Source organism: Phalaenopsis equestris, unplaced genomic scaffold, assembly GCF_001263595.1.
Source record: "Phalaenopsis equestris unplaced genomic scaffold, ASM126359v1 Scaffold000787, whole genome shotgun sequence".
Classification (NCBI taxonomy): Eukaryota; Viridiplantae; Streptophyta; class Magnoliopsida; order Asparagales; family Orchidaceae; genus Phalaenopsis; species Phalaenopsis equestris.
The window spans coordinates 399,166-427,077 of record NW_018165227.1 but is presented as its reverse complement, the minus strand read 5'-3'; the positions used below and the strand labels follow the sequence as shown (position 1 = coordinate 427,077).

At 35.7% G+C, this 27,912-nt stretch overlaps 1 protein-coding gene across 2 annotated transcripts; it reads left to right on the top strand.

The window, feature by feature from the left end:
• LOC110031194 (UDP-glycosyltransferase 87A1-like) lies at positions 1 to 27,912 on the top strand. Of its 2 annotated transcripts, none has more exons than XM_020734279.1 (2): positions 1 to 569; positions 26,889 to 27,912. In XM_020734279.1, the coding sequence occupies exons 1-2, from the start codon at positions 14 to 16 to the stop codon at positions 27,731 to 27,733; spliced, it is 1,401 nt and encodes a 466-aa protein (XP_020589938.1). In that variant the 5' UTR covers positions 1 to 13; the 3' UTR covers positions 27,734 to 27,912. The 2 variants fall into 2 exon arrangements, with proteins under 2 accessions (XP_020589938.1, XP_020589939.1); XM_020734280.1 differs by lacking the exon at positions 1 to 569 and adding an exon at positions 8,597 to 9,259.

Genomic DNA, 27,912 nt, shown 5'->3' with positions numbered 1-27,912 from the left:
ATGTATCTTCCAAATGCACATAAATTGTTGTCCTTGCATCAGCGGAGAAATGGATTCCGGCGACCGCTCCGATCTGATTTCCCCGACCACTTCTTCCCCACCAAGCCATATAGTAACCATCCCTTTCCCAGGCCGCGGCCACATAAACCCCATGCTCTCTCTCTGCCTCCTTCTCTCCCCCAAAACCCTAACCGTCACCATCATCGTCACAGAAGAATGGCTCAACATAATCAACTCCGATCATCCATCCCCATCCCTACCCTCCAACCTCCAGATCCGCTCCATCCCCAACGTCCTTCCATCCGAACGCACGCGCGGCAGCAACTACACCGAATTCTTCAACTCCGTAATGTCTAAAATGGCGGATCCAGTTCAGCGAGTGCTTGACGAGCTCAACCCGCCGGTCGATGTTGTCATAGGAGACGCGCTTTTGCCGTGGGTTGCTGGAATATGTGAGAAGAGGAATGTTTCTGCCGTGTCTTTGTGGACGGAATCTGCTTCTTCGTTCTACGCTCTGTACAAATTCGATCAACTTGATGCCGCCGGCGGATTGCCGGAAGATTTCTCAGGTAAATGCCCCCCTCTTTTTGTTGAGTGTGTGTTTTTAGCTTTTTGGTGGTTTTGATTTTTCTGGAGTGGTAGCTATGCTTTCTCACATTTTCGCTGGTTTAATTTGCGAAATTTACAAACATACCATTAAATTCTTATATATCAGCAGATCTAATAGCTAATTATAATTCTTCAGTGTCATAATCATATCAAAATTAATGTGTATGTGTAGATCACCATGAAATTATAATCTTTGTACAATATTAGAAGAATTTATATATTTATAGGATATCATAGAGTTATAGATACAAAAAATAAATAATAATAAGTTAGAGATTTTTATCTATAGCAAAAATTTTTTTTGTAATTACATTAAAGAATAGAAATTTTTATACTTCTAAAAAGTATAAAATAATCTTATATTCCTACCAAGTACAAGAAAATTTAGAGGGTATCATAAATCAAGTTTTTTTTTTTTGTTCAAGCCTCGTAGTTTTCATACAATTTCTTATATTTCTTCTGTTAAATATAATTTTATTTTGATCATATAAATAAATCAGAAGATTCTAACTTAACATGTTCCAATTATCATAGTGCTTGTTAATGTGTTTTTTTTTTAGGAAAATTTACCTACATACCACACAATTTCTATGTATCTACACATCTAACACTTGATATTGATATTTACAGTTATAACACTTTATTTTCATCAAAAAATATACATAATAAATGTTTATTTCACTTTTAAAAAGTTACAAATAGTTGTAATTATGATGTAATATTAAGGATTTGAGTGTTATTTGTTGGGATGCGAATAGTGAGGGCTTCGATCGTTTTACAAACAAAGCCACGCCACAGAAGTTAGGATCACGCAGATTCGAGAAATTTAAAATAAAATCAAGAACATACAATAAAATAATCACAGAAAAAATATATCAAAATTTAATGTAAAAAAACCTGACAACGAGGAGCCACACCACACCAAACTATTATTATAAAAAGAGAAATGTACTGAGATTTTCACCACTTATATCTTCTCTCAACAACACTGGAACTTACAAGACCACCGTTCCAAATCCTCTCTTGATTGTACAAGAGAAATCACACGCCCCGATATCTGCCTCTCAACTTCACCGTTCATGTAGAAAGCCCTTTGAGAGTTTAGTGCGTGCATATGTGTTGTCATCGCTTCATATCAAATACTTTAATCCAAACTGTAGAGATAATTGCACACGACATTGTTACATCGCTTTACGATGTAGATATTCTGCGTGCTCTGTGTTCCAAAGGCAAAGGCGAAAGACCATGCCGTAGATATGCCGATCTTGGCGCGATTAGACCGACCTAATAACTTTTTGCTAGCGTAGTTACAACGCCTCTCCTGCTGCTTGATGCCCTTGGATTCCTTCCTTGCGTCCATGTGCGTGCTCCTTCGGGCTCCACATCCCAACAATCTCTTATTTGGAGACTGATCACACCCAACTCTCCCTCAGATTTATGCATTCATTTGTACCTTCTTCAAAGTCATGCACTATAGTGTGGCTTACCCTTAACTGAGGCCAAGCATATCTCTAGTTTCTCGATACTCATCAGCTTAGTTAACATGTCTGTAGGATTTTGAGTTGTATCTTCTCAAAAAATAACTACCCATCTTTTAGAAGAGCGAATAAAGTGATAAACCAGATGAATATGCTTTGTCCTAACATGAAAATTAGTGTTCGTTATAAGATGAATAACACTTGTACTGTCATTATGAAGCTTTTCCGATCCCCTGCTCTTTGCCCAATTCTTCCATAAAATTATATAGCTAAATCATCACCTTACTAGCCTCAATGACAACAATATATTCTGCTTCAGTAGTTGAAAGTGTAAAAATCTTTTGCAGTATGGAAAGCCAACTCAATGCTTTATTCCTCAAAAAGAAGATATATCATGTTGTACTTATTCTATTATGTTCTTTCTAGTCAAAGTGTCATGTTAATTGTTCCTCTCAAATTCCTAACATTCACATCATCGGCTTCTAATGATGCTTGCTTGGATTACCCTTGTACATGTTTACCACTCTCACTACATGTTTTATATTTGATCTCGTATAAATAATAATATGCATCAGACTTCCAACTGTTAAGCATATAGAGTTCTCACCATCCGTGCTTGCTATGTTTGAGACTTATGCAATAATTTCTTAGATTGTTTGAAGTGACTACCTAAGGGGATGCAAACTGATCTTGTTTCACTCATGTTGAATCTCTGTAAGATCTTCTCAAAACAACTTCACTATACCTACTATAATGTCAGTATTGATTCTAATATCGATGAACTTCTTGTTTGGACTTCAATTCTTTATCTCGAGCTCCCTTGATAATTGTTTTTTCAAGTTCCTGATGTTCTTCATATCTACCCCCGCAAACAACTTGTCATCCACATACAAAAGAAGCAAGATATATCAATTACCAAATTTTTTTATGAAGCAACAAGGGTCTCCTTAGCACTTCATATACCTACTGTCTGGCATGAACTTGTCAAACCTCTTGTTACACCATCTTAGGATTTACGTCAAGCCATAACGACTTTTCTTCAATCCACAGACTAGGTATTCTTTTTCTGGAACCTCATATATAATTTCTCTTCCAAATATCCATGTAAAAAATGATGTATTTACATCAATTTGCCCCAGATATATATTTTCCTCTGTTATTAATCTCAACACAACTCTAACTTCACCATCTCAGTGTAGTTCACTTCTTCCTTATGTTAAGATCCCTTCACAACAAGTCATGTATGCCACCATCTGACTTCTCTTTCAACATATAATTCACTTAATGTGTAGTGCTCTTTTGTCATCTGATAATACTGCCAACTGTCAAGTCCAGTCTGACATTAATCATTGTATATCGTCATCAATGACAAACTCTATAAGGAAGGCGAAATCTAAGGGACGGGCTAACTTAAATTTTAGGAATAAAGTTACCAGTCAGGATGCTCATGGATTTCCATCGTCCTAGGAAAATTGGCATCAATTCATAACCAAGAATCCCTCTCAAATGTTGTAGCATGGAGGATTCGTAGTTTCGAAGCAGTCTGAAATACCTTCATTAGTAACTATGAGTTACATCATTCTAAGGTATTTCCTTTAGTTTCAGGGGATAAGTTTGTTTTTTGTATGTCATAGTCTTTAGCACTAATTAGGGTATCTATCAAACTAACATAGACTTCTATACTCAGACTAATGTTAGGTAAATGTTTGATCTTTAGTTTGTTATCTGAAGTAGCTAACATAAAGTTCATGTCAGATCTACCTAGGTTGCGTTCTCATTCTTTCTCTTGGTGTATTCTAAATATTATTTGAGATTCAATATCTAATTCATATTTTGTTTTGATTCATAGATCCGTCAGTCATGTTGAGAAATCAATGTTTTCCTAAGTTTAGAGTTTGTGTTCTTTAGGGTTTTATTTTTTTATGCTTGTGGAGAAAATCATCCTACTAGAGGTTTTCATCTTTTTTTTCTTTGTTTTATGTATTTTTTTTGTTTTTTTATTGTTGAAGACTTTGCATGGAATGCAAAATATAAACAAACAAGATATTCTTTTAGCATTGGATTAGACTTGGGTTAGGATCGAGTTGGGGTAAGCTAGATTTCTAAATCGATTTTGCTCAAAGTTGAGCTTAGATAGGGCTGACCTAGATTGACTTAGATTGACCTAGGTTTGACTTGGGCGGGCTTGGGTTGACCTATGTCTGACCTGAGTTAGGTCAGGTCAGATCGGGATTGGGTCGGGTAGGACCTATGTTGGGTCAGGTCAGACCTTGGTTGGGTCAAATTGAACCTACGTTAGGTTAGGTCAAGTTTGAACTGGGTCAGGTCGGACTTTGGTTGGATCAGGTCAAACTTTAGTTGGGTTCGGTTGAACATGGGTTGGGTTAGGTCAGACTTGGATTGGGTGATGTCAGACTTGGGTTGGGTCAGCCTTGGTTTGGATTAGGTCAAACCTGGATTGGGTCAGGTTGGACTTTGGTTGGGTTGGGTCGGGTCAGACCTGGGTTTGGGTTAGTGTTAGGTTAGGTTTGGATTTGATTAGTTTTGGGTTGGGTTAAGTTCAGGATTGGGTCGAGTTAGTTTTGGATTTGAGTTAGGTTATGTTAGGTTAGGTTTAGGTTTAGGTTTTAGTTAGGCTTTGTTTGGGTTTGAGTTAGTTTAGGCTTAGGTTTGGGTTAGGTTAGGATCGAGTTTGGGTTAGGTTGAGTTTGAGTTTGGGTTAGGTTAAGTTTAAACCTAGGTTGGGTTAGGTTTAGGTCGGGTTCAAGTCGACCTAAGTCGTGCTCAAACCCAAGCCTAGCCCAAAGCTATTGAACGGGTTAACTCAACTATTTATCATGTAGCAGTAACCTTTTTGCTTCTTTTTTCTTTTTTTTCATTTGTATTTACATGCCAATCACATTTCACATGCTAAGTTCATTAGGTCGAAATCATGCAGTGGGGCTAGGATTGAACAAGACAGTGAAGCTGGGTGTGGCTTTCAAAGCATGGTCATCTCTTTGAAGGGTGCGCATTTTTTGTCCGGACACCTGACGTATCTCTACGTGCGGTGATTGTTATTCCTAAGTTATTTTCTGGTTATTTATGAGTTATTTTCAATAATCTCGAAATAATCCAGATATAACCCAAAAATAAAGACCATGTGTTGTTTCAGGATTATTGAAAATAACCCATAAATAACCTACAAATAACTCAGGAATACCTTGCGCCGCACGTAGAGGTACGTCAGGAGTCCGCATAGAAAAATTTTTGCTTTGAAGGACGCCTTCTATGATAAAACCGAAGCATTGGTTGGAGTTTACAGAGACTCTGAGAAAAGGTTGCTTCTCTTCTTTGCGTCTTATTTATTATATTGGTATTGTTATTAAATATATTTAACGCTAACACATGGACCTGTGATTTTTTGCAGCTATTCACAAACTTTAACATTTGATTTGACCAATTATAGTGAAGCTTGAACTTGAAGGAGTTAAATGGAGATAACATGATAATGGATGGTGTTAGTATTATTGGTAGATCCTTTAAAGCTTCTGAAAGTGGGATGTATAATTGTTGTTTGGTAAATTCACCGTTTAAGCCTGTTTGTGTAGTTCTATGATTTCGATTTGAGACTTGATTAATTCAACTTTTTAGCATTTGTATGAATTAAAATGTAATATAAAAGGTTGGTAATATTAAAATTAATCATGTACAAACATTACAAACCAAAAAAACCATATACACAAAGGAACAAAGATTTACACCTACTTATCGTTGGTCTCTGGGCAAAACGCTTGGCGCAGTGGCGAACGCCGGCGAAAGAGGAGTAGGAGTCGGCAACAAAACGCCCAGGCTTGTCGTGGACCTTTTCTCTAGAGGTTCGACGACAGCAGCTGGCTCCTCGGTGGCAGCTGGCAAATGCTCGATAGCAGTCTCTCTGTTTCTCCTATTTTTAAACCACTAAAAAACTTTTTTTTCTGTATACCTTATCACAATGTCGCAAATTCTGGTAGATTTCCTCGAGCTGAAGAGCAGTTGGCTTGCGAATGCCGTTATGGTAATGTTGGCGAAGGATTCTCGTTTGCTCTTGAGTTGGAGACCAACGACGAGGCATGGTAAACTCAGAGACAAGAAGCGCATAACTCAGTCACAAGAAGCATATTTATAAGTAATGGATTTTTATTTAAATTAAATTAGTTATAATTATTAAAAAAGCTAAAAATTCGCGTGTAAATACAAAGAATTCGAGTGGTATGCATGTAAAATTTCCTATTTTTTTTTCTTTGTGACCGGTGCCCAAAGAAGAAGAAGCAGAGGAGTACTTGACAGAGGCTCGCATGAAGGAAGGGTTCATCTGAGCGAATATCGCCGAAGGGGGTTTGTCGGGGGAGGACAGAGAAGAAGGGAGATGATTTCTTGTTTTCTTTTTTTGAATTACAGCTCACGACAAGGAGGAGAAGAAGAGAAAGAGGGGCTGTTTGGTGGAGAAGGTTTCTTAATGTAGAAGAAGTGAAGTGGCTGGTGCTTTTATAGGAGGAAAGGTAGGCCAGGGAGAGGGAGTTGGTATGGGTGGCTGTCGTGAGGTAAGACGAGGAAATAGGATGGAGGAATGGGGTGGCTGATGTGAGGAAATGGGAGAGGTATGGGAAGGAATGGGGAAGAGTAGGGAGAGGGAGGAGTGGGAGAGGGAGTTGGTATGGGTGGCTGCCGTGAGGTGAGAAGAGGGAATGGGGTGGAGGAATGGGTGGATGATGTGAAGAAATGGGAGAGGTGTGGGAAGAAATGGGTGACTGTCGCAGTGATCGGTGAAAACCAATTGTAGGGTGGCCATGCCAGTAGAACCATCTTGCGATGTGACAGTGCTCTGCAGCCGACCGAGAGGGCGTGAGGTGGGTTTATGATGGCAACAACTACGCTTGATAGCAGACTCTCTGTTCCTCCTATTTTTAAACCAGTATTTTTTTTTTTATCTATACCTTACCACAATGTCGCAAACTCTGGTAGATTTTCTTGAGCTGGAGAGCAGTTGACTTGCGAATGTCGTTATGGTAATGTTGGTGAAGGATTCTCGTCTGTTCTTGAGTTGAAGACCAACAACGAGGCATGGTAAACTCAGAGGTCCCAAATGGCAACACTTACAATATTCATTCATTCAAAATCCTTCAATCCTCTACATCTAATGGCTTCCATCTCCTTCTTTCTCGCCATTTTTTTGGCCGTCACCCTATTCTTAACTTAAAAAATCAGCACTGAAACTTCAAAGAGGAATGAAAAAGATATGGCTGCGTTGCTACGGGCATGAAAGAACCAAATTCCCCAATGCGACTGCCATAAGAGTGTTGTCGAGCCCCATCCACGAATACAACAAGTTTAGCACCTTCGGTAGCATATCTGTTTTAGATGATCCCATCACCGAGGGCCATAACCCCACCTCACGCCCTCTCGGTCGGCTGCAGGGCACTGTCACAATCACATCACAAGATTGTTTTACTGGTATGACCACTCTACAATTAGTTTTCACCGATCACTACGACAACCACCCATACCCCTCCCATTTCTTCCCACACCTCTCCCATTTCTTCACATCAGCCACCCCATTCCCTCTTCTCACCTCACGACAACCACTCATATCAACTCCCTCTCCCTCCTCCCTCTCCCACTCCTCCCTCTCCCTACTCTTCCTCTATTCCTTCCCACAACTCTCCCATTTCTTCACATCAGCCACCCCATTCATCGACCCCATTCCCTCTTCTCACCTCACGACAACCACCCATACCAACTCCCTCTCCCTATCTTCCCTAAAAAAAAAAAAGAGAAATCACCTCCCTTCTTGTTCTTCCTACCCCGACGAATCCCCTCTGGCGGCTTTGCTCAGACAAACCCTTCCTTCCTGCGAGCCTCCATCAGGTACTCCTCTGCTTCTTCTTTGGGCACCCGTCACAGAGAGAAAAATAGGAAAATTTACATGTATCCACTCAAATTCTTTGTATTTGCACGCGAGTTTTTAACTTTTTTTAATAATTATGATTAATTTAATTTATGTAAAAATTCATTACTTATAAATGCGCTTCTTGTGACTGAGTTTTGCGCTTATTGTCTCTGAGTTTACCATGCCTCGTCTTTGGTCTCCAACTCAAGAGCAGACGAGAATCCTTCGTCAACATTACCATAACGACATTCACATGCCAACTGCTCTTCAGCTCGAGGAAATTTATCAGAGTTTGCGAGATTGTGGTAATGTATATAGAAAATATGTTTTTTATTGGTTTAAAAATAGGAGAAACAAAGAGGTTGCTGCCGAGCGCATGCCAGCTGCTGCCGTCGAACCTTTAGAGGAGAGGTCCACGGCAAGCCTGGGCGTTTTGCTGCCGACTCCTCATCCTCTTTCGCCGGCGTTCGCCACCAAGCCAAACGTTTTGCCCGGAAACTTTTATGTATATGAAGTGTTGTCGTTTTTTTTTTGGTTTGTAATGTTTGTACATGATTAATTTTAATATTACCAAACTTTTATATTACATTTTGATTCATACAAATGCTAAAAAGTTGAATTAATCAAGTTTCAAATCAAAATCACAGAACTACATAAACGGTGAATTTACAAACAACAATTATACATCCCACTTTCAGAAGCTTTAAAGGATCTACCAATAATACTAACACCATCCGTTATCATGCTCTCTCCATTTAACACCTTCAAGTTCAGGCTTCCCTGAACACTTCTTCCCCACTAAGTCATATGGTAACCATCCCTTTCCCAGGCCGCGACCACATAAACCCCATGCTCTCTCTCTGCCTCCTCCCCCCAAAAACCCTAATTATCACCATTATTGTTACAGAAGAATGACTTAACATAATCAGCTCCGATCATCCATCCCCATCTCTAACTTCCAAACTCCAGATCCACTCCATCCCCAACTTCCTTCCATCCGAACGCACGGGCGACAACAACTACACCGAATTCTTCAACTCCGTCATGTCTAAAATGGCGGATACAGTTCAACGAGTGCTTGACGAGCTCAACCCGTTGGCTGATATTGTTGTCGGGGACGCGCTTTTGCCGTGGATTGTTCGAATATGTGAGAAGAGGAATGTTCCTGCCGTGTTTTTGTGGGCGGAATCAGCTTCTTCATGCTACACTTTGTACAAATTCGAGCAACTTGATGCCACCAACGGATTGCCGGAAGATTTCTCAGGTAAATGCCCTCTTTTTTTTGTATGTGAGCTTTTGGCTTTTTGGTGATTTTGATTTTTCAGGAGTGGCAGCTCTGTTTCTCACATTCTTGTTGGTTTAATTTGCCAAATTTACAAACATACCATTAAATTCTTATATATCAGCAGATCTAGTAGCTAATTATAATTCTTCAGTGTATAATTATATCTAAATTATTTTTATATATATATATATGTATGTATGTATTTTTGTTGTAATTGATGTGTAAATCACCATGAAATTTTGAAAATCTTTGTACAATATTAGAAAAATATATCTATTTGTAGAAAATCATAGAGTTATAGATACAAAAAATAAATAATATTAAATTAGAGATTTTTATCTATAGCACAAAAAAAAAATTATGCTTACATTAAAGAATAGAAATTTTTATGCTTCTAAAAAGTATAAAATAGTCTTAGATTCCTACCAAGTACAAGAAAATTTTAGAGGGTATCATAAATCAAGATTTTTTTTTTTCTAACCTTGTAGTTTTCATACAATTTCTTATATTTTTTTTGTTAAATATAATTTTATTTTGATCATATAATTAGATCAGAAGAGTCTAACTTAACATGTTCCAATAATCATGGTACTTGTTAATGTGTTTTTTTTTTGAAAAATTTACATGCATACCAGACAATTTTTATGTATCTACTCATCTAATGCTTGGTATTACATTTATAATACTTTGGTGTCATAAAAGTATACTTAAAAATGTTTATTTCACTTTTAAAAGTTTTAAATAGTTATAATTATGATATAATATTAAATATTTGACTGTTATTTGTTGGGATTGGAATTCTGTGGGCTTCGATCGATTTAAAAACAAAGCTACACCATAGGAAATAGGATCACATCAATTCGAGAAATTCAACAAAATAATTACAAAAAAAATTTCAAAATTTAACGTAAAAAAATTTGACAACAAGAAAATACTACCGAGCTACACCACACCACAACAAACTTTCACTATAAAAAGTGAAATGTACAGAGCTTTTCACTACTTAGATCTTCTCTCGACAATGGAACTTACAAGACTACCGTTCCAAATCCTCACTTGATCGCGCAAGAAAAATGACACACCCCAAAATCTGCCTCTCGAACTTTACCTCTCATGTAGAAAGCCCTTTGAGAGATCATTGTGTGCATATCCGTTGTCATTGCTTCGAATCGAAGGCTTTAATCCAAAATGTAGGGATAATTGCACGCAACGTTGTTACGTCGCTTTACAATGTAATTATCCCATGCGCTCTATGTTTCAAAGGCACGAGTCGAAAGACCATGCTGTAGATATGCCGATCTAGGCGTGGTTACACCATCCTAATAACTTTTTGCTAGTGTAGGTACGCCACCTCTCCTGCTGCTTGGCGCCCTTGGATTCCTTTATTGCGTCCATGTGCACGCTCCTTCGGGCTCCACATCTCAACAATCTCTCACTTGAAGATTGATCACAACCAACTCTCCTTCAGATTTATGCATTCATCTGTACTATTTTCATAGTCATGAACCATAGCAACATGTCTGTAGGATTCTGAGCTGTGTGTTTCTTCTCAAAAAATACTACCATTCTTTTATGAGAGTGAATAAAGTGATCCATCAGATGAATATACTTTGTCCTAACATGAAAAATAGTATTCATGATAAGATGAATAACATTCATACTGTCATTATGAAGGTTTCCCAATCGTCTGCTCCTTGCCCAATTTTACCATAAAATTATGTAGCTGAATCATCATCTTACTAGCCTCAATGATAATAATATATTCGGCTTCTATAGTTGAAAGTGCAAAAAGCTTTTGCGATATGGAAAACCAACTCACCACTTTGTTCCTCAAAAAGAAGATATATCATGTTGTACTTATTTCATCATGTACTTTTAAATCCAATTATCCCGTTAATTGTTCCTCTCAAATACCTGAGAATTCACTACATCGGTTCCTAATGATGCCTGCATGGATTACGCTTGTACATATTTGCTACTCTCACTACATATTCTATAGTTGATCTCGTATAAATCATAACATACATCAGACTTCTAACCGTTAAGCATATAAAGTTCTCACCATCCGTGCTTGCTATGTTTGAGATGTATGCAATAATTCTTACGTAGCTTGAAGTGACTAGGGGGATGCAAACTGATTTTGTCTCACTCGTATTGAACCTCTGTAGGATCTTCTGAAAACAACTTCACTGTATCAACTATAATGTCACTATTGATTTTAATCTCAAGGATCTTCTTGGTTGGATGTCAATTATTTATCTCAAACTTCTTTGATAATTGTTTTTTCATGTTCCTGATTTTCTTCATATATACTCATGCAATCAGCTTGCCATCCACATACAAAAGAAGCATGATATATCAATTACCAATTTTTTTTTATGAAGCAACGGTGGTCTCTTTAGCACTTCATATACCCACTGTCTCATATGAACTTGTCAAACCTTCTATACCACTACCTTGGGACCTACTTCAAGCCATTGTAACTTTTCTTCAATTCATAGACCAAGTCTTCTTTTCCTGGAATCTCATATACTTTCGGTTCCACCATGTATAATTTCTCTTCCGAATCTCCATGTAAAAATGACGTGTTTACATTAATTTGCTCCAAATATAGATGTTTCTCTGTTATTAAACTTAGCACAATTCAGACAGTTCTCTTCTTAATCACATGAGAAAAGAATCTCATGTGGTCACTTCTTCCTTATGTTAAAATCCCTTCACAACAAATCGTGGCTGCTATCATCTGACTTTTCTTTCAACATATAATTCACTTGTTGTGTAGTGCTCTTTTTTCATATGATTATACTGCCAAATCTCATGTCCGATTTGACATTAATCGTCGTATATCGTCATCACTAACGAACTCTATAAGGAAGTGAAACCTAAGGGATGGGCTAATCTAGACTTTAAGAATAACGTCATCGGTCAGGATGCCCATGACATTCCATCATCTCGGGAACATTGGCATCCATCAACTATAACCAACCTCATAACCAGTTATTCCTCTCAAATGTCGTAGCATGGAGGATTCGTAGTTTCAAAGTGGTCTTAAATACCTTCGTCAGTAACCATGGGTTGTATTATTCTAAGGTATTCCCACTTATCTCAGGGGATAAGTTTGTTATTTTGCATGTCATAGTCCTTAGCACTAATTAGGGTACCCATCAAACTAAGATAGACTTCTATACTCAGACTAATTTGAGGTCAGTGTTTCATCTTCAGTTTGGTATCTAAGGTAGCTAACCTAAGGTTTAAGTCAAATCTACCTAGGTTTTCTCGTTTTTTATCTTGGTGTGTTCTAAATGTTATTTGAGATTCAATATTTAATTCACATTTTGTTTCGATTCTTAGATTTGTCAGTTATGTTTTTGAAATCAAGGTTTTTGGAAGTTTAGAGTTTGTTTTGTTTAAGATTTTATTTTTTTATGTTTGTGGAGAAAACCATCCTACTAGAGGTTTTTATCCTTGTTTTTGTTATGTATTTTTTGTTATTTTTATTTTTGAAGACTATGCAAGATATAAAATAAACAACATATATTTTTAACCTTGGATTAAATTCGGGTTAGGATCGAGCTGAGGTAAGCTAGATTTCCAAATCGTGTCTGGTCAAAGTTGGGCTCAAATGTGGTTGACATGGGTTGACCTAGGTTTGACTTGGGTTAGGTTAGGTCGGATCAGGATTTGGTCATGTAAGACCTGAATTGGATCAGGTCAAACCTATGTTGGGTTAGGTCAGGTTTGAATTAGGTCAGGTCGGACTTGGGTTAGGTCAGGTTAAACCTGGGTTGGGTGAGGTCGGACCTGGGTTGGGTCAAGTTGGCCCTGGTTTGGGTTAGGTCGAATATAGGTTGGAGCAGGTCAGACCTTGGTTGGTTGGATCGGGTTAGGGCTAGGTTAGGTTTGGATTTGGTTAGTTTTGGGTTGGGTTAAGTTCAGGATTGGGTCGGGTTAGTTTTAGGTTTGGGTTAGGTTAGGTTTAGGTTTGGTTTGTGTTGGGTTAGGCTTGGGTTAGGTTAAGTTTTGGTTTGAGTTAGGTTAGGTTTAAGTTTGGGTTAGGTTAGGTTCGGGATTGGGTTAGGTCCAGTTCGAGTTTGGGTTAGGTCGGGTTCGAGTCGACCTGAGTCGAGCTCAAACCCAAGCTTAGCCCAAAGCTATTGAACGAGTTAACTCATCCTAAGCTCAACACTTAGGAAAATAAATGCTTAAATTAAAAGTGAAGGGAATAAGTGACTTACCGGAAAGACCCAAGCTTAGCCCAAAGCTATTGAACGAGTTAACTCAACCTAAGCTCAACACTTAGGAAAATAAATGCTTAAATTAAAAGTGAAAGGAATAAGTGACTTACCGGAAAGGAGGCAAACTAGAGGAGGAGGCTTGCCGAAGAACTTTACCTCTTTTTTCCTATTCTGTTAGAGTAGTCCGAGGTAAGTGCCAGAGAGTTGAGATGAGTAGCATACCTTGTAGAGTATCGGAGATGCCTATCTATAGGTTGGGAAGGCAGTGACAAAGGCCTCTTTGGTTGTCGATTTGGGCGACGAGTCGATTACCACGATTAAGGCTGTCAAAACAGCTTGTTGTTTGCGAACAACTCGTGTTCGGCTCGTTCGCTAAGTTAACGAGTCGAACATGAACAACACGAACAAATATTTGTTCGCTTGTGCTCGACTCTTTTTGGCTAGAAATACTATCAATCAATTATATATACATCTTTAATGAGTAGTATTTAAAAAAAATAATTGATTGCAAGACTACAAAGATTTATAATCAATTAAAAGTATTAATGAAAAAATAGAATAAAAATTATTAAATTAGATTCAAATGATGTTTTAAATCTTGCTCCAATCATTAACATCTTATTGCTATGTGATTAGGGTTGTCAAAACGACTCTTTTTTCGTGAACGACACGTGTTCGGCTCGCCAAACAAACGAGCCGAACACGAAAACACTGTTTGAGCTCGAAATATAAACAAGCCAAACACGAACTGAGCCTGGGCTTGCTCGTGTTCGGCTTGTTTACACCCCTAACCACGATCAACTCGGCTCGACGGTTCGTACACTGATCTGCGGACGAGGCCCTCAGATCATTGGTGTGGCATGGGAAGTGATTACACGACATGATCACTTCAGGATACTTGGGCATGGTCACGCTCAGGAACAAACATGAACATGTCAAAATATACCTGGGTGTGTTCGCACTCAATCTTGGTGTGACCACGCCGAGATACTTTTGGGCACAGTCACGCCTAGGCCTGATGTGATCACGATAGGCCAAAAATGGTAGTCTCCTTTTTTGGTTCAATTTGGCTACGCCAGACCAAAGGGGAATGTTCGTGTAAGTCCCATGTGACTAAAACCGAGGTTATTGACAGGCTTCTAAAACCTTAAGGATGTTTTGGTCTCAACGTCACTCCTCTAAAGCCTAAAACCGAACGAAGAACTCTTTCTATACTTTTGGATAAGAGTAGAGGCAATCAGTTCAGTGTTGGTTGACCCAACTCGTAATTACGCAGGTATTCAGTTTTCTGGCAAAAACTTGACTTGGTTTCTTTAGGCGTCTAGTGTGCAAAATGGATATGTTATAGAATTTAAAATTGATTTTTATTTTACACACTAGGGGTTCTATGCAAGTATACATACCGTTTCAAGTAATATAGAATTTTCCTTAAAAATCTCAGTATCGATCCCACTGGGAAGCGAGGTAAGAAATCTCTGAGGCTAATTCTAATCTACTACTATTAGGACTTTGTTGTGGAATTTTTGAAAAGTTTGATTTTTCTAAATTCACTAATTTACTTTAAAATTAAAGTTAACTAAATTAAATTAAAAAAAAAACTAATATGGAGACTGTTTAAATTTTGGAAAGTCTTATATAATCAAAATCTTTTTCCCGTTGCGATTAGATTATAATCAGTGTAGGAATCAAATCTTTAAAATTTAAATGTAATTTTGTGTCAAATAAGAGCATACATATTCTTTATTCTCTTCAAAGTGCATAACGAACATTGAATAATCTAAAGTAATGTTCCAAATTCTCTCAGGGTACGCTGAGTAGGTTCTAGCCTCTTACTTCTAGATTACCCACTGTGCCCTCTCTATAGGATTGACCGGTCCTAAGGTTCCAAACTTTAGACCAAATTGATAGGAATCTGACCTGTCACCTTAGAAACACCAAATTTATGCCCATCAAAACTTATCTCCCTATTTATTTGCACTAACCCATGAATTACCTTCTCACCCATGAAATTAATGTGATTCTTACTACTTGAGGAACACAACTATTCCTGATTATTATGGATTAACAATAAAGTTTAACATACCAATTGATTAGATCGAATATGTAAATTAAGTACAAAGTAGTGATCATCACAAGTATGAAATACGAGAAATCTTCAACAAATTAAATCCTACGCTTGATTAAATCTCATTACAAGGAGAAAGAGTAAGAAGAACTACTCATTAAGCATGAAGAGAATACTTGGATTCTTCATTACAAATGATATTGAACTCACACAACTATATTGCAATAATTCAAAGTAAATACAAAAAGAGTCTAAGACTTACCTTTACAGAAGATTTCACTCCCTCCTTGCATAGCAAATAACAATCCCTTACACTTCTTCTAAAGTCCTAAAAGTCATCAACACTCCAAAAGACACTTCACCCCTTCACACACACACACTCACGCCTCCTCCCCTCTTCTGCCCCCCAAAAGGCCTTTTTGGCGCCAAAAGAATCTTTAAATAACCCATGAAATCCCCCAAGAGTCACTTCAAGTGCTCCTTCAAAATTGTCCAAATTCGTTGCATTTTCTAGAAGAAAATCGTTTCTGGCGCCTAGGCGCCAGAATGTTGTGCCACGGCGTCAGGTCATTTTTGCCCCTTGCTCAAATTGTCTTCAAATTGCTCCTTTTCTTGCTTCATTTTTGCTTCATTTTCTCCAAAAATCCATTTATTATAACTAAAACTAAAAATATGCAATATATTTTTCATTAAAATGCAATATCATTAAAAATGAGCATAAAACATATATAAAAATAACTAATTTTTAGGCGTATGAATTCTCTCAAACTTACACGTTATTTCTCATCAAGTAACCCTACAACTTTAAAAAATATGTTGATTTGTGTTATTGGGTTTCTTTAAGATGACCTAAAATTTTATTCTAGAAATGTTATAATCCAACTTAGAAGAATTCTCAGTCAATTAAATGATATTTAAGGTATCAAAATATTTAGTATTAAATTTAGGAATCATGATTTTCTATTTTATTCAGAAATAATTAAATTTTTTTCCAAAATTTGGATTCTTAGAAAAGTATTAATTTCAGAATATGGACTATATTTTGAAATTAATTTTACTAATACTTTCTGAAATTAAGTTTAAGAATAATCCAAATTTTTTTTCCTTAGAAAGACTCAAGTGAAATCAATTTTTAATTATGTCATAATCCTCAAGCTTCTCCCAACATATTTTCTTTTTCTTTTCTTTTCTTTTAGGATCTTTTTAATTCTTATAATTTTATGTGAGGATTACTATGTCCGGATAGATATTTAATGATTTTGAATTTCAATATCTCTTAAGGTTAAAAACTTATTTTCTATCGTTAACTTAAAATGTAGCATTCGAAAAAGAATTTTTAATAGAATCTAAATTCTTAAAAATTATTATTCTAACAATACATAATTTTTCAAAAAATCAATTTTTCATATTATAAATAGTAAAATCATTTCCCTGCTATTTTCTAGTAAACATATTAACTTTAGTTTCATCCTTTTTACTAAAGCCTTTACTAAGTTTTCATATTATATTTCTATAATTAAAATTTTAGTAATATTAAGATAACTCCACATAAAAACAAATCATTTTTCAAATAAAATTTTTTATAGTTTGTTTTGCGACAAGTAAAGTTTATTTTTGAAATTTATTTTTCTTCCCCCAAACTTAAATTTTTAAACATTTTACAATTAATTCTCCATAATGTAGCAGGAAGAAAAAGTAAAACCTGAATCTATCAGTTACTACAACATCTTATCAAATTCATATACATGCATAATCAAAATAGAATGATTGCAAGAGAAAGTAACATGCTTGTAAGAATATTAAACTAAAAGAAAGTATACAAGTAGTACATGTACTAAATTTAAAAGTGAAAATGTATAATTTACAGGTTTGCAATTTAATAAAAAGAATTGCTATATAATAAATGAGGCATGAATATAAAGATAAGTTGATTAACACAAACAACACTAACATTCATTTCATAAAGATACAAACATAGTTTATTACATGATTACTTTATCACACCTACAAAACACATATATCAGTCCAACACAAACGAACAAACACTAAGACACCCAAACATCAGAGTTCGACACATAAGCAAAAACATCTTCTCATTAACAATCATACTAACAAAGATAATCATGGGGTGTCTCCCAGGAAACACTTTGTTTAACATTGTCAGCCCAAGGATTCTTCCCGGATCAAAATTTCATTTAAGTAATGTCTGATCAATCACCCAATCTTTTTCGCATCATGAGATTCTTAAATCTTCGAATTTTAGTTTTTCTATCAGCTTTTCCTTTTCAGATTTATTCAAATTATTGTTCCTTATGTTTTTTTGTAGATCCAATATTTTTCTATTGATTTTCTCAATTTGTATATTAATATCATCCTTAAAATTTATAAGAAATAAATATCTATATAATAATTCAAGATCTTCTAAATTTTGGATCAGTTTCTCTCTAGATGATTCAGATTCTGGATCAAATTCTACTATATTACTCTTCTCTCGTAAGTGATCTTCTAATTCTTCCCCTTGAGGCTGAGGAAATGTTGGATGTGGTCTTTCTATATTTATCTTGGTTGGATAAAAAAAAATAGGTTTTTCTAATTTCTTAGAAATTTTTTCCATTGGTCTTTCAATCTCTATTTCCTCTTTTCTCTACTCAACGTTATTTTGAGCCATATCCTCCAATTCTCTTCCACATCTTAGTTAGATAGTATTATCTTGCCCATCATTCTTCTCCTTAGGGTTTATCTCAGGGTCACTGGGTAAAATCTCGGGAAGATGATTGTTAATTGAATTAACAATCTGTTCTGGTTGGTTTTCTATATTTCTTATTGCGGCCCCTTGACTTTCTACTTGACTTTCCATTTGAATAATAACATCTTCTAACAATCACTCCTCATTTTGTGGGATGAAACTAAATCGAGGATGATTGTTAATTGAGTTAATAATCTGCCACAGTTGGTTTTCTATATTTCTTATTCTAACCCCTTGACTCTCTCCAGCTGACTCTCTATTTGAATAACAACCTCTTCTAATAATTCCTCATTTTGTGGTTTGAAGTTAAATTTATGAGGAAAAGAAAGTCCAACGTTAAAATTATCGTGATTATTCAAATTATATATCTGATTAATTTGATTATCTTACCACAGTTGGTTTCTTCCTCTAATATTGTTATTCCAGTTAAAGTTGGAATGATTCTCCCAACCTGAGTTGTAATAATCAGAATAAGGATTGTGTATCTCAGGGCTAGTTTTAAAATAGTTAGTCTCAATCAATTGTCCAAATGAATTTTTCTCGATAACAGTAGGTCATTGAGGATAACTTTCTATGTACTGATTTAACTTTCTCGCAATATCTACAACCTGAGAAGTTAAAATAGTCAGCATATTAGTTTCATGAAAATTCACTTCCCTCTTGGGGTTTACTCTATCGAAGTTGCTAGTATTATAATCCAAAACTAAATATTCATTATCTTGTTGATCCGTCATTTGTACAGTAAATTCATTGAGTCTTTTCTGATTCATAATCCTCGTAACAGTTCTCTTTAGTTTTGATTAGTAAGTTTCAAAGTCTGCAGCTCCTGAACTACGCAAACAAATCTAAAGACTTAACTAATAGGACAGATATTCAGTATTTCAACACTAAAAAAACACATAATATTTAAATATACTATATAATAACACTAAAATTTCCAAATTTAAGTTTCACAGGTTCAACTAAAATTCTTCTAAAGTTTTTACCGTAGCTTCCTCTACAACGATGCAAAAAACTTGACCCGATCCACAATTATGCGGTTATTGAGTTTCCTGACAAAAAAATTGACAATTTCTTTAGGCCGCTAGTGTGCAAAATAAATATGTTATAGAATTTAGAATTGATTTATATTTTACATACTAGGTTCTACGTAATTATACATATCGTTTCAAGTAATATATGACTTTTTTTTAAAAATCTCAATATCGATCTCACAGGGAAGTAATGTAAGAAATCCCTTAGGCTAATTCTAATCTACTACTATCAGGTCTTAGTTTTGAAATTTTTGAAAAGTTTGAATTTTGTAAATTTACTAATTTACCCTAAAATTAAAGTTAACTAAATTAAATAAAAAAATTAATCTAAGGGGACTAGTTAAATTTTTGGAAGTTCTTATATAATCATTTTTTCCCTTTGCAATGAGATCATAATCAGTGTATGAATCAGATGTTTGAAAGTTAAATGTATTTTTGTGTCAAATAGGAACATACCTGTTTTTTACTCTTTTCTGAGTGCATAAAGAACATTGGATAATTTAAGGTATGGTTCCAAATTCTCTCAGATTATGCTGGGCAAATTTTGACTTCTCACTTCTAAATTACCCACTGTGCCCTCTTTATAGGACCAACCGGTTCTAAAGTTCAAAACTCTAGACCAAGTTAGCAAGAATCTAGCTTGTTGCCCTAGAAACTCCAATTCTATCCCATCAAAACTTATTTTTCTATTTATTTGCACTAAATGGATTACCTTCTAACTCATGAAATTAATGTGATTCTTACTTGTTGATGAACACATAACCCTCTTTGGTCATTATGGATTCATAAAAAAATTTAACTTACTAATTGATCAGATCAAATATGTAAATTAAGTATGAAGTAATGAATGATCACAAGAAATACGAGAAATCTTAAACAAATTAAATCCTACGCATGATTTAATCTCATAACAAGGAGAAAAGGTAAGGAAAACTACTCACCAAGCATGATTAATTCTTAAACAAATTAAATCCTAGGCATGATTAAATATCATCACAAGTAAGGAATACGAGAAGTCTTAAACAAATTAAAACTATTTTCACTAACCCATGAATTTCCTTCTCACCCATGAAATTAATGTGATTATTACTAGTTGAGGAACACATAACCCTCCCGGGTCATTATGGATTCACAATAAATTTTAACATACTAATTGATCAGATCAAATATGTAAATTAAGTACGAGGTAATGAATAATCACACGTAAGGAATACTAGAAATCTTAAACAAATTAAATCCTACGCATGATTAAATCTCTCAAAGAGAAAGAGTAGAAAAACTACTAACTAAGCATGAAGAAAATACTTGAAGTCTTCATTGCAAATGAGATTGAAATCACACAAATATATTGCAATAATTCAAAGCAAATACAAAAAGAGTCCAAGAATTATCTTTACAGAAGATTCCACGCCCTCCTTGCACAACAAACAACAATCCCTTACACTTCTTCCAAAGTTCCAAAAATACCAATACTCCAAAAGACACTTCGCCCATTCACACACACACACACACACACACACTCATGCCCATCTTTACAGAAGATTCCACACCCTTCTTGCACCGCAAATGACAATCCCTTACACTTCTTCAAAAGAAGTTCCAAAAGTACCAATATTTAACATGCCCCCCCCCCCCCCCCCCCCTCGCCGCAACAAAACAAAGGCCCCTTTTGGGCGCCAAAAGACTCTTTAAATAACCCACGAAGTCCAGCAAGAGTCACTTCAGGTGCCCCTTCAAAATTGTCCAAATTCATTACATGTTCTAGAAGAAAATCTTTTATGGCACCTAGGCGCCAGAACTAACGCCTAAGCGCCAGAATTTGGCTCTTAGGCGCTAGGTCATTTTTGTCCCCTTGCTTGAATTGTCTTCAAATTGCTCTATTTTTGCTCCATTTTCTCAAAAACTCCATCTCTTATACCTGAAACCAAAAACATAAAATATCTTCCAATAAAGTGCAATATCATTAAAAATGAGCATAAAATGTATATAAAAAATAATTAATTTTTAGGCGTGTCATTAGTTCAGGAGGAATCGGGAAAACCATTCCCAGTTTATTACACCAACCGCATTCTTTGAGGAGCATAGGTCAGGTACCTGATTATGAAAAGCGCTAAAATTTGCTCTATTTGTGTAACCTCACAGGTTGTGACTTGCTTCCAAACGCATCCCATTAGGGTAGGCACGGATCACCCACTAAAGTCGGTGCTCACCCAGCCAAAACATTTCGACTTAAGTATGAAGTTGAACTAAGTGAGTTTGATATCACTTATGTCCCACGAATGACCATAAAAGCTCATGTGTCGCAGACTTCTCGAAGAATAGGAACCCGACTGAAAAAAGTCAAGGCAGGTTACAAAATAAATAGTTTGTACTTTATTTGTTTTAGTTGTTCTTATCGTGTAACTTTGTTTTTATATATAAATTCATGTTTTGTTGTATCTTTCTCATGAGATCTGAGTAGTTTGCTTTATCTTTCTCTCTGCAAAGAGAAATAATTATATGAAGAATTGAAATTGTTTAGAAGTGCTTTAATTTCATAATTGTGATGATTCAAACTGTGAACTTCATTTACTTAATCAATCTAGCCAATTGTTGGACTGTCGCTTATTTTACTGACGAAAAAATGATGGTCAAGTGACATATTATAAAAAAAAATTGACAGTCTCAATCCTAACAGTTAAAAACCTATGAAATTAACCAAGAACAACTGATGCTTTTTTTATGTTGGCATGAACTGATAGGTTGTGACTGTCGACTATTTAGCTAATTGTTAACTAACGATTATGTTTTCCACATAAAATGATAGCCTTGAGTTGTTAGTTATGTAACTGGTGGATAACCAACTATTAACTGATGGTTATGCATTCAACTTAAAACCATGGGTTATGGCTGTCGATAAGTTATCAAATGATAAAAGCCATCGAAAATATTGTTGTTCCTTGGATTACCGATAAGCTAAAAAGCTACTTCCGTTGATCCTTCAAAAACCTGTCGGTTTTTTTTTTGGTCGATAGTTTTTTATTTTTGCCAATGACTTTTGACCATTGAAAATAACCTAAATTCATGTAGTTTTTGCCCTAATTGATTCTTGGTATTTCGTATTGCTACAGTCTAACTTTGTAACTGATTCCTCATTTGTAGCACAATCTCTTCCAAAGATAATTTTTTTCCCTTAAAATTTTGTATTATAAGTCAATATCGGTTGGTCTAGCATTGTTTGTACTTTGGTTATTTCAAATACCTACAAGATTGGGTTGGTTATTACCACATTGTTGGGTTTCTAGACCTTAGTTGTTATTTTTCTAGTTAAACTTTGGGTGGCTCTTTTGGTCTGGATTGTAAGTGCTAGAATACAGACACATCATTAAGATCAACTATCTATCTATAAGCATTTTCCTCTATTACTACTAATTCTGGTGCAGAATCCAATCATAAATTATATAACTTCCTGGATATTATAGCTACTTGTGAAGTTATGATTGTTAACACATCTGTGTCGTGCACACCAGCTATCTTTCTAATATTGACTCTATCTGAAGTTCGTTGAAAATAATTAAACTTTTTCTTTTGAATCAATAAATATGCCTCCTCAAATGGCTTTGGCATGAGTGGCCCCTTAATTGTAGTATCTATTATCGACCTCAATGATCACACTAACTCATTGTGAAAGGTTTGAATGATCAGCTTGTCGGGCTAGGTGTGGTGTAGGTATCTCCTAAGCAATTCATTGAATCTCATCCAAGCTTCATAAATAGATTTTTCTTTTAACTGGGTAAATGATATGATATCATTCATAAGTTTAACAATCTTATATGAAGGAAAATATTTGAACAGAATTTTCTAGGTTAAATCATTCGAATTGGTGATTGATTCTGGTGCTAAGGAGTTTAGCCACTTTTTTAGCTTTATCCTTATTTGAGAAAATGATTAACCTTAGTCTAGCAGCACCATTAGAAAAACAACTATACCTAAATGTGGCATACAGTTCAAGAAAGCTAGCTAAGTGAAGGTTAGAGTTTTATGTGGGTGATCCCCAAACTAATTATTTTGTACTATCTGGATGATAATTGGTTTAAGTTCAAAGGAGGTAGCTTTTATTATAGAGTTGTTAATACTTTAATGAAACCAATGGGTTGGTATATTCCATAAGCGATCTAGGCATGATATTCTCTTGAGGTAGGTTTTTAATTTCTACATATTTCCTTTTAAATCTTTTGGGTTTTTTAATTTTTTTATAGTTCTTCAAAGTACAGGGTCTTATGGTACTACTTCCTAAGTTTTAGTCCTACGTATAAACAACTAGCACAGTCTAATGAGTGACCCAAAAATAACACATATAACAAGTCACAACAATCAAACTACTTATAACAAGAAACTAAACACTTATATGTTCTAAAATTATAAAGGAAACATGACACACAATTTTACAATTATTGATATGTAGTAAAACAAGAACACTGATTAAACACTAGAAATAGAAAGCACGAAACACGATATATTTTTGGATTTTGTAAAATAAGAAAAACCAAATAAATATAGTAAAATATAACACAACAAGATTCAAATCAAACCTTCGACAATTCCACTAAAACTCTTCTAAAAAAAGAAATTTAACGTCATTCCCTGATAACGATACTAAAAACTTGATACGACCAACATGCTATGAAGCATTGACGATCCACACAAATAAACATATTGAGTAGCTTAGGGATCTGAGTTTGTATATCGATCCCACAAGAAACTTGTAAATTTTTAATTTTAAAAAAATTTTAGCCTACTAATCAAAAGTCTAGCCTAAAGTGTTTGAAATTTGATGATTTTAAAAGTTACTAATTCTACATTTTGGTAAGAGTGAAGCCTAAGTGAAAATAGTGAGAAGTTGTGAGGTTTTTTATCAATTATAATATTCTCTCCTGAATTTGATCTTTATGAATTTAAGATTAACTATGTGATAAAATTTATAGGTCTCAGTCAGGAATAAATCTCCTCATCCCCTCCTGATCGTCTAAGAAAGTTAGGAAATTATACAGGTTTAGTTGCCTAAATCAAATAATTACTTAGGATCTGATAGTTCCCCTACACGATCACACTAACCCATAAATAATATTAATATTCTCCCAAGTCTATATAAGTTAACCTAATTTGTTCTACTAGCATTCTTCCGCATAATTAAATTTTTAATGCAACAATTGGCTAGATTGAAAGTCAATGAAAAGCAAAAATTTAACTTATCACCACTATCCATTTTTAATTGAATTACATTATATGCATTAAACACAGAATTTTGAAATTATCAATCCAAAGGAGAAAGAAGAACACATCGTTGCTCATATTTGGAAACAATAAAATACACTACTCATCAAAGCAAATCAAAATACAATGAGTTAGGAATGAAAACCTCGATGGAAAACACAGTGAAGATGCTACACTGGACTTTTTTTACTCCTTCACAAGTTTCACTTGATTATACGAGCAATTTACACAGAATTATCACACACTCTTATCACAAGGATTTCTCCACACTTAGATACGTTTTTGAAACACTCAATTTGACTCTCAATTCCCTAAATGGTTTGACCAATGCAATAAAATACTCTTTCATGGAACGATGCATTTGAACCGTTCAAACAATCAAAACACGTGAACTGGGGCCTAGGTGCTAATCTATGGAGTATGGGCACTAGGCTCTGGCGCCTAAACTTTGCAAATTGAGCGCCCCTTTTTGCATAACTCGCTTCTTCATGCTTATGGCATTGGGCGCTTTAGCATCGCTTTGCAGCGCATTGGCACTAGACCATGGCGCCATCAAACTAGCGCCTACATTTTTGCTTCTCTATCATGGCTGGTTTGAAAGCTTGCTTGTGTGCTTGGGCGTTGCTTGGCTTGTGTCTGGGCTCTGCTCCTACACTTGACACCAATCTCCATCATTTAATCTTTCATTAATTTTCTTGCGTAGATCCTACAAAATACAGCACAAATATAATATCTTCCAAAAGCATAAAATTAATGTAAAATTAGATTAGGACAAAACATGAAAGATCACATTTCAATTTCACATCAAATACTAGATTTGGATGTTGGCAGGATTTTGTAAATCCGAATTTATAAGATTTATTAAATTTTTTATCAAACAGCCCTTAAGTTTCATAATGATAAAATTTTAGCACGGATTAATCCAGTGTGAGTCATTAATAACTTCTACAGCTTGAGACTTTGGCAAACTTAAGTTTATTTCTATTTAAAATATAGTATTTAGGAAAACTTAGATGCATAAAACTCAAATCACATGTGTTTACATGTCTAACATAAATTTAAATTTTTACATACACGCCACATAACTTTGCATAAAAAATATGCAATTTAGTTTTTGAAATTAGTTAAATTAGTGATAGCACAAAGATGATGCTACACTGGACTTTTACTCATTCAAAAGTTTTGCTGGATTATATGAGCAATTTACACACAAAATTATCACACACTTTTATCACAAGAATTTCTGCACACTTAAATTAGTTTTTGAAACACTCAATTTGACTCTCGATTCCCTAATTGGTTCGACCAATGCAATAAAATGCTCTCTTTCATGAAACAATGCATTTGAACCGTTCAAGCAATCAAAACACGTGAACTGGGGCCTAGGCGCTATAGTCTATGGCGTCTAGGCACTAGGCTCTAGCGCCCAAGTGTTGCAGATCCAACGTCTCTTTTTGCACCACTCGGTTCTTCATGCTTATGGCATTGGGCACTTAAGCATCGGTATGTAGCGCATTGGCGCTAAACCATGACGCCATCAAACTAGCGCCTACATTCTTACTTTTCTCTCATGGTTGGTTTGAAAGCTTGCTTGGGCACTTAGGCGCCGCTTGACTTGTGTTTGGGCACTACTCCTACACTTAGCACCAATCTCCACCGTTTAATCTTTCATTAACTTTCTTAGGTTGGTCCCACAAAAACATCACAAATATCTTTCAAAAGTGTAAAATTAACATAAAATTATATTAGAACAACAAAACATGAAAGATCACATTTCTCACATTTCAATTTCACATCAAATACTAGATTTGGATGTTGGCAAAATTTTGTAAAAATCCGAATTTATAAGATTTATTAAATTTGTCATCAAACAGCTCTTAAGTTTCATAATGATAAATTTTTAGCGCGGATTAATTTAGTGTGAGATTTAGTTATTAAAAACTTCTACAACTTGAGATTTAGGCAAACTTAAGCTTATTCCTATTTTATATATAGTACATAGGAAAACTTAGATGCATAAAACTCAAATCAAACTCAATTCATATTTGTTTACATGTAACATAAATTTAAATTTTTACATACACCCCACATAACTGTGCATAAAAAATATGTGATATGAAAGACTTGGGTGGCATAAATGCAAGAAAAGTATATTCTTTGTGCTAGATGTATAAATACATAAGAATTAGGTGGTATGTATGCAAATGCCCCTGGTATTTAATATTAATAAAATATTTATAATCTTCTTCTTAATTAACATCCAAATCCAATGCAGGAGTTGAAGAACTCACTTATCTCCAAGATGTCTCCTCCACCCACATCGCCGGCTTACTCCCAAACGCCACCACCCTCGACCTTCTCCGCGCAATGTCCCGTGACTACTACTGGTTCCACACAGCTCACTCTGTCCTCACCACCTCCTTCGACAACCTCGAGTCCTCCGCCATGACCAAAATCAGATCAGATTTCTCCATCCCAATCTACCCAATCGGCCCCCTAATCCCTCACCGCCTCCCCCCCTCCCCTCCTCCCTCCCCCTACCTCCAATGGCTCGACTCCCAGCCGGAATCTTCTGTCCTCTACGTCTCCCTGGGGAGCTTTCTCTCAATCTCAGACTCTCAGTTAGAAGAAATTGCCATGGGGCTCATGGAAAGCAAGGTGAAGTTTCTATGGGTTTTGAGAGATAAACCTCTTTGTGTGGATGAAGACACGGGCCTTGTTCTGCCATGGTGCCATCAGCTTAGGGTTCTCTGCCATTCCTCCGTCGGCGGGTTTCTGACTCACTGCGGGTGGAATTCGACGCTGGAGGCGGTTTTCGCTGGAGTTCCGATGATCACCTACCCCTTATTTTGGGACCAGCAGCCCAACAGTAAGCTTGTTGTGGAGGATTGGGGGATTGGGGTGAGGCTGAAGGAGTATCATGGAGAGGAGATTGTGAGGAAGGAGCTGGTTGTGAAGAAGGTTAGGAAGCTGATGGATTTAGGCGATGAGGAGAGTAAGGGGATGAGGGAGAGGGCGGCGAGGTTGAAGGAGATGTGTGGGGAAGCGTTGGGAGTGGGAGGGTCTTCGCAGCAGAATCTAGATGACTTTTTAAAGCAGTTTATAAGTAGGAAGGTTTAGTTCCCCTTTGGGAAATTTTATGCGGAAGACAAAATTTGTATGTATTTACATTTCTTACACTTAGAAAGTTTGATATTTATACCTAACACCTGGTTATCCTATGTATTTCATTCTTTTAAGAAGATAGCAATGTAATATTTTTACTATGATATTAAAGCCCTGAGTGGTATGCATGTAAA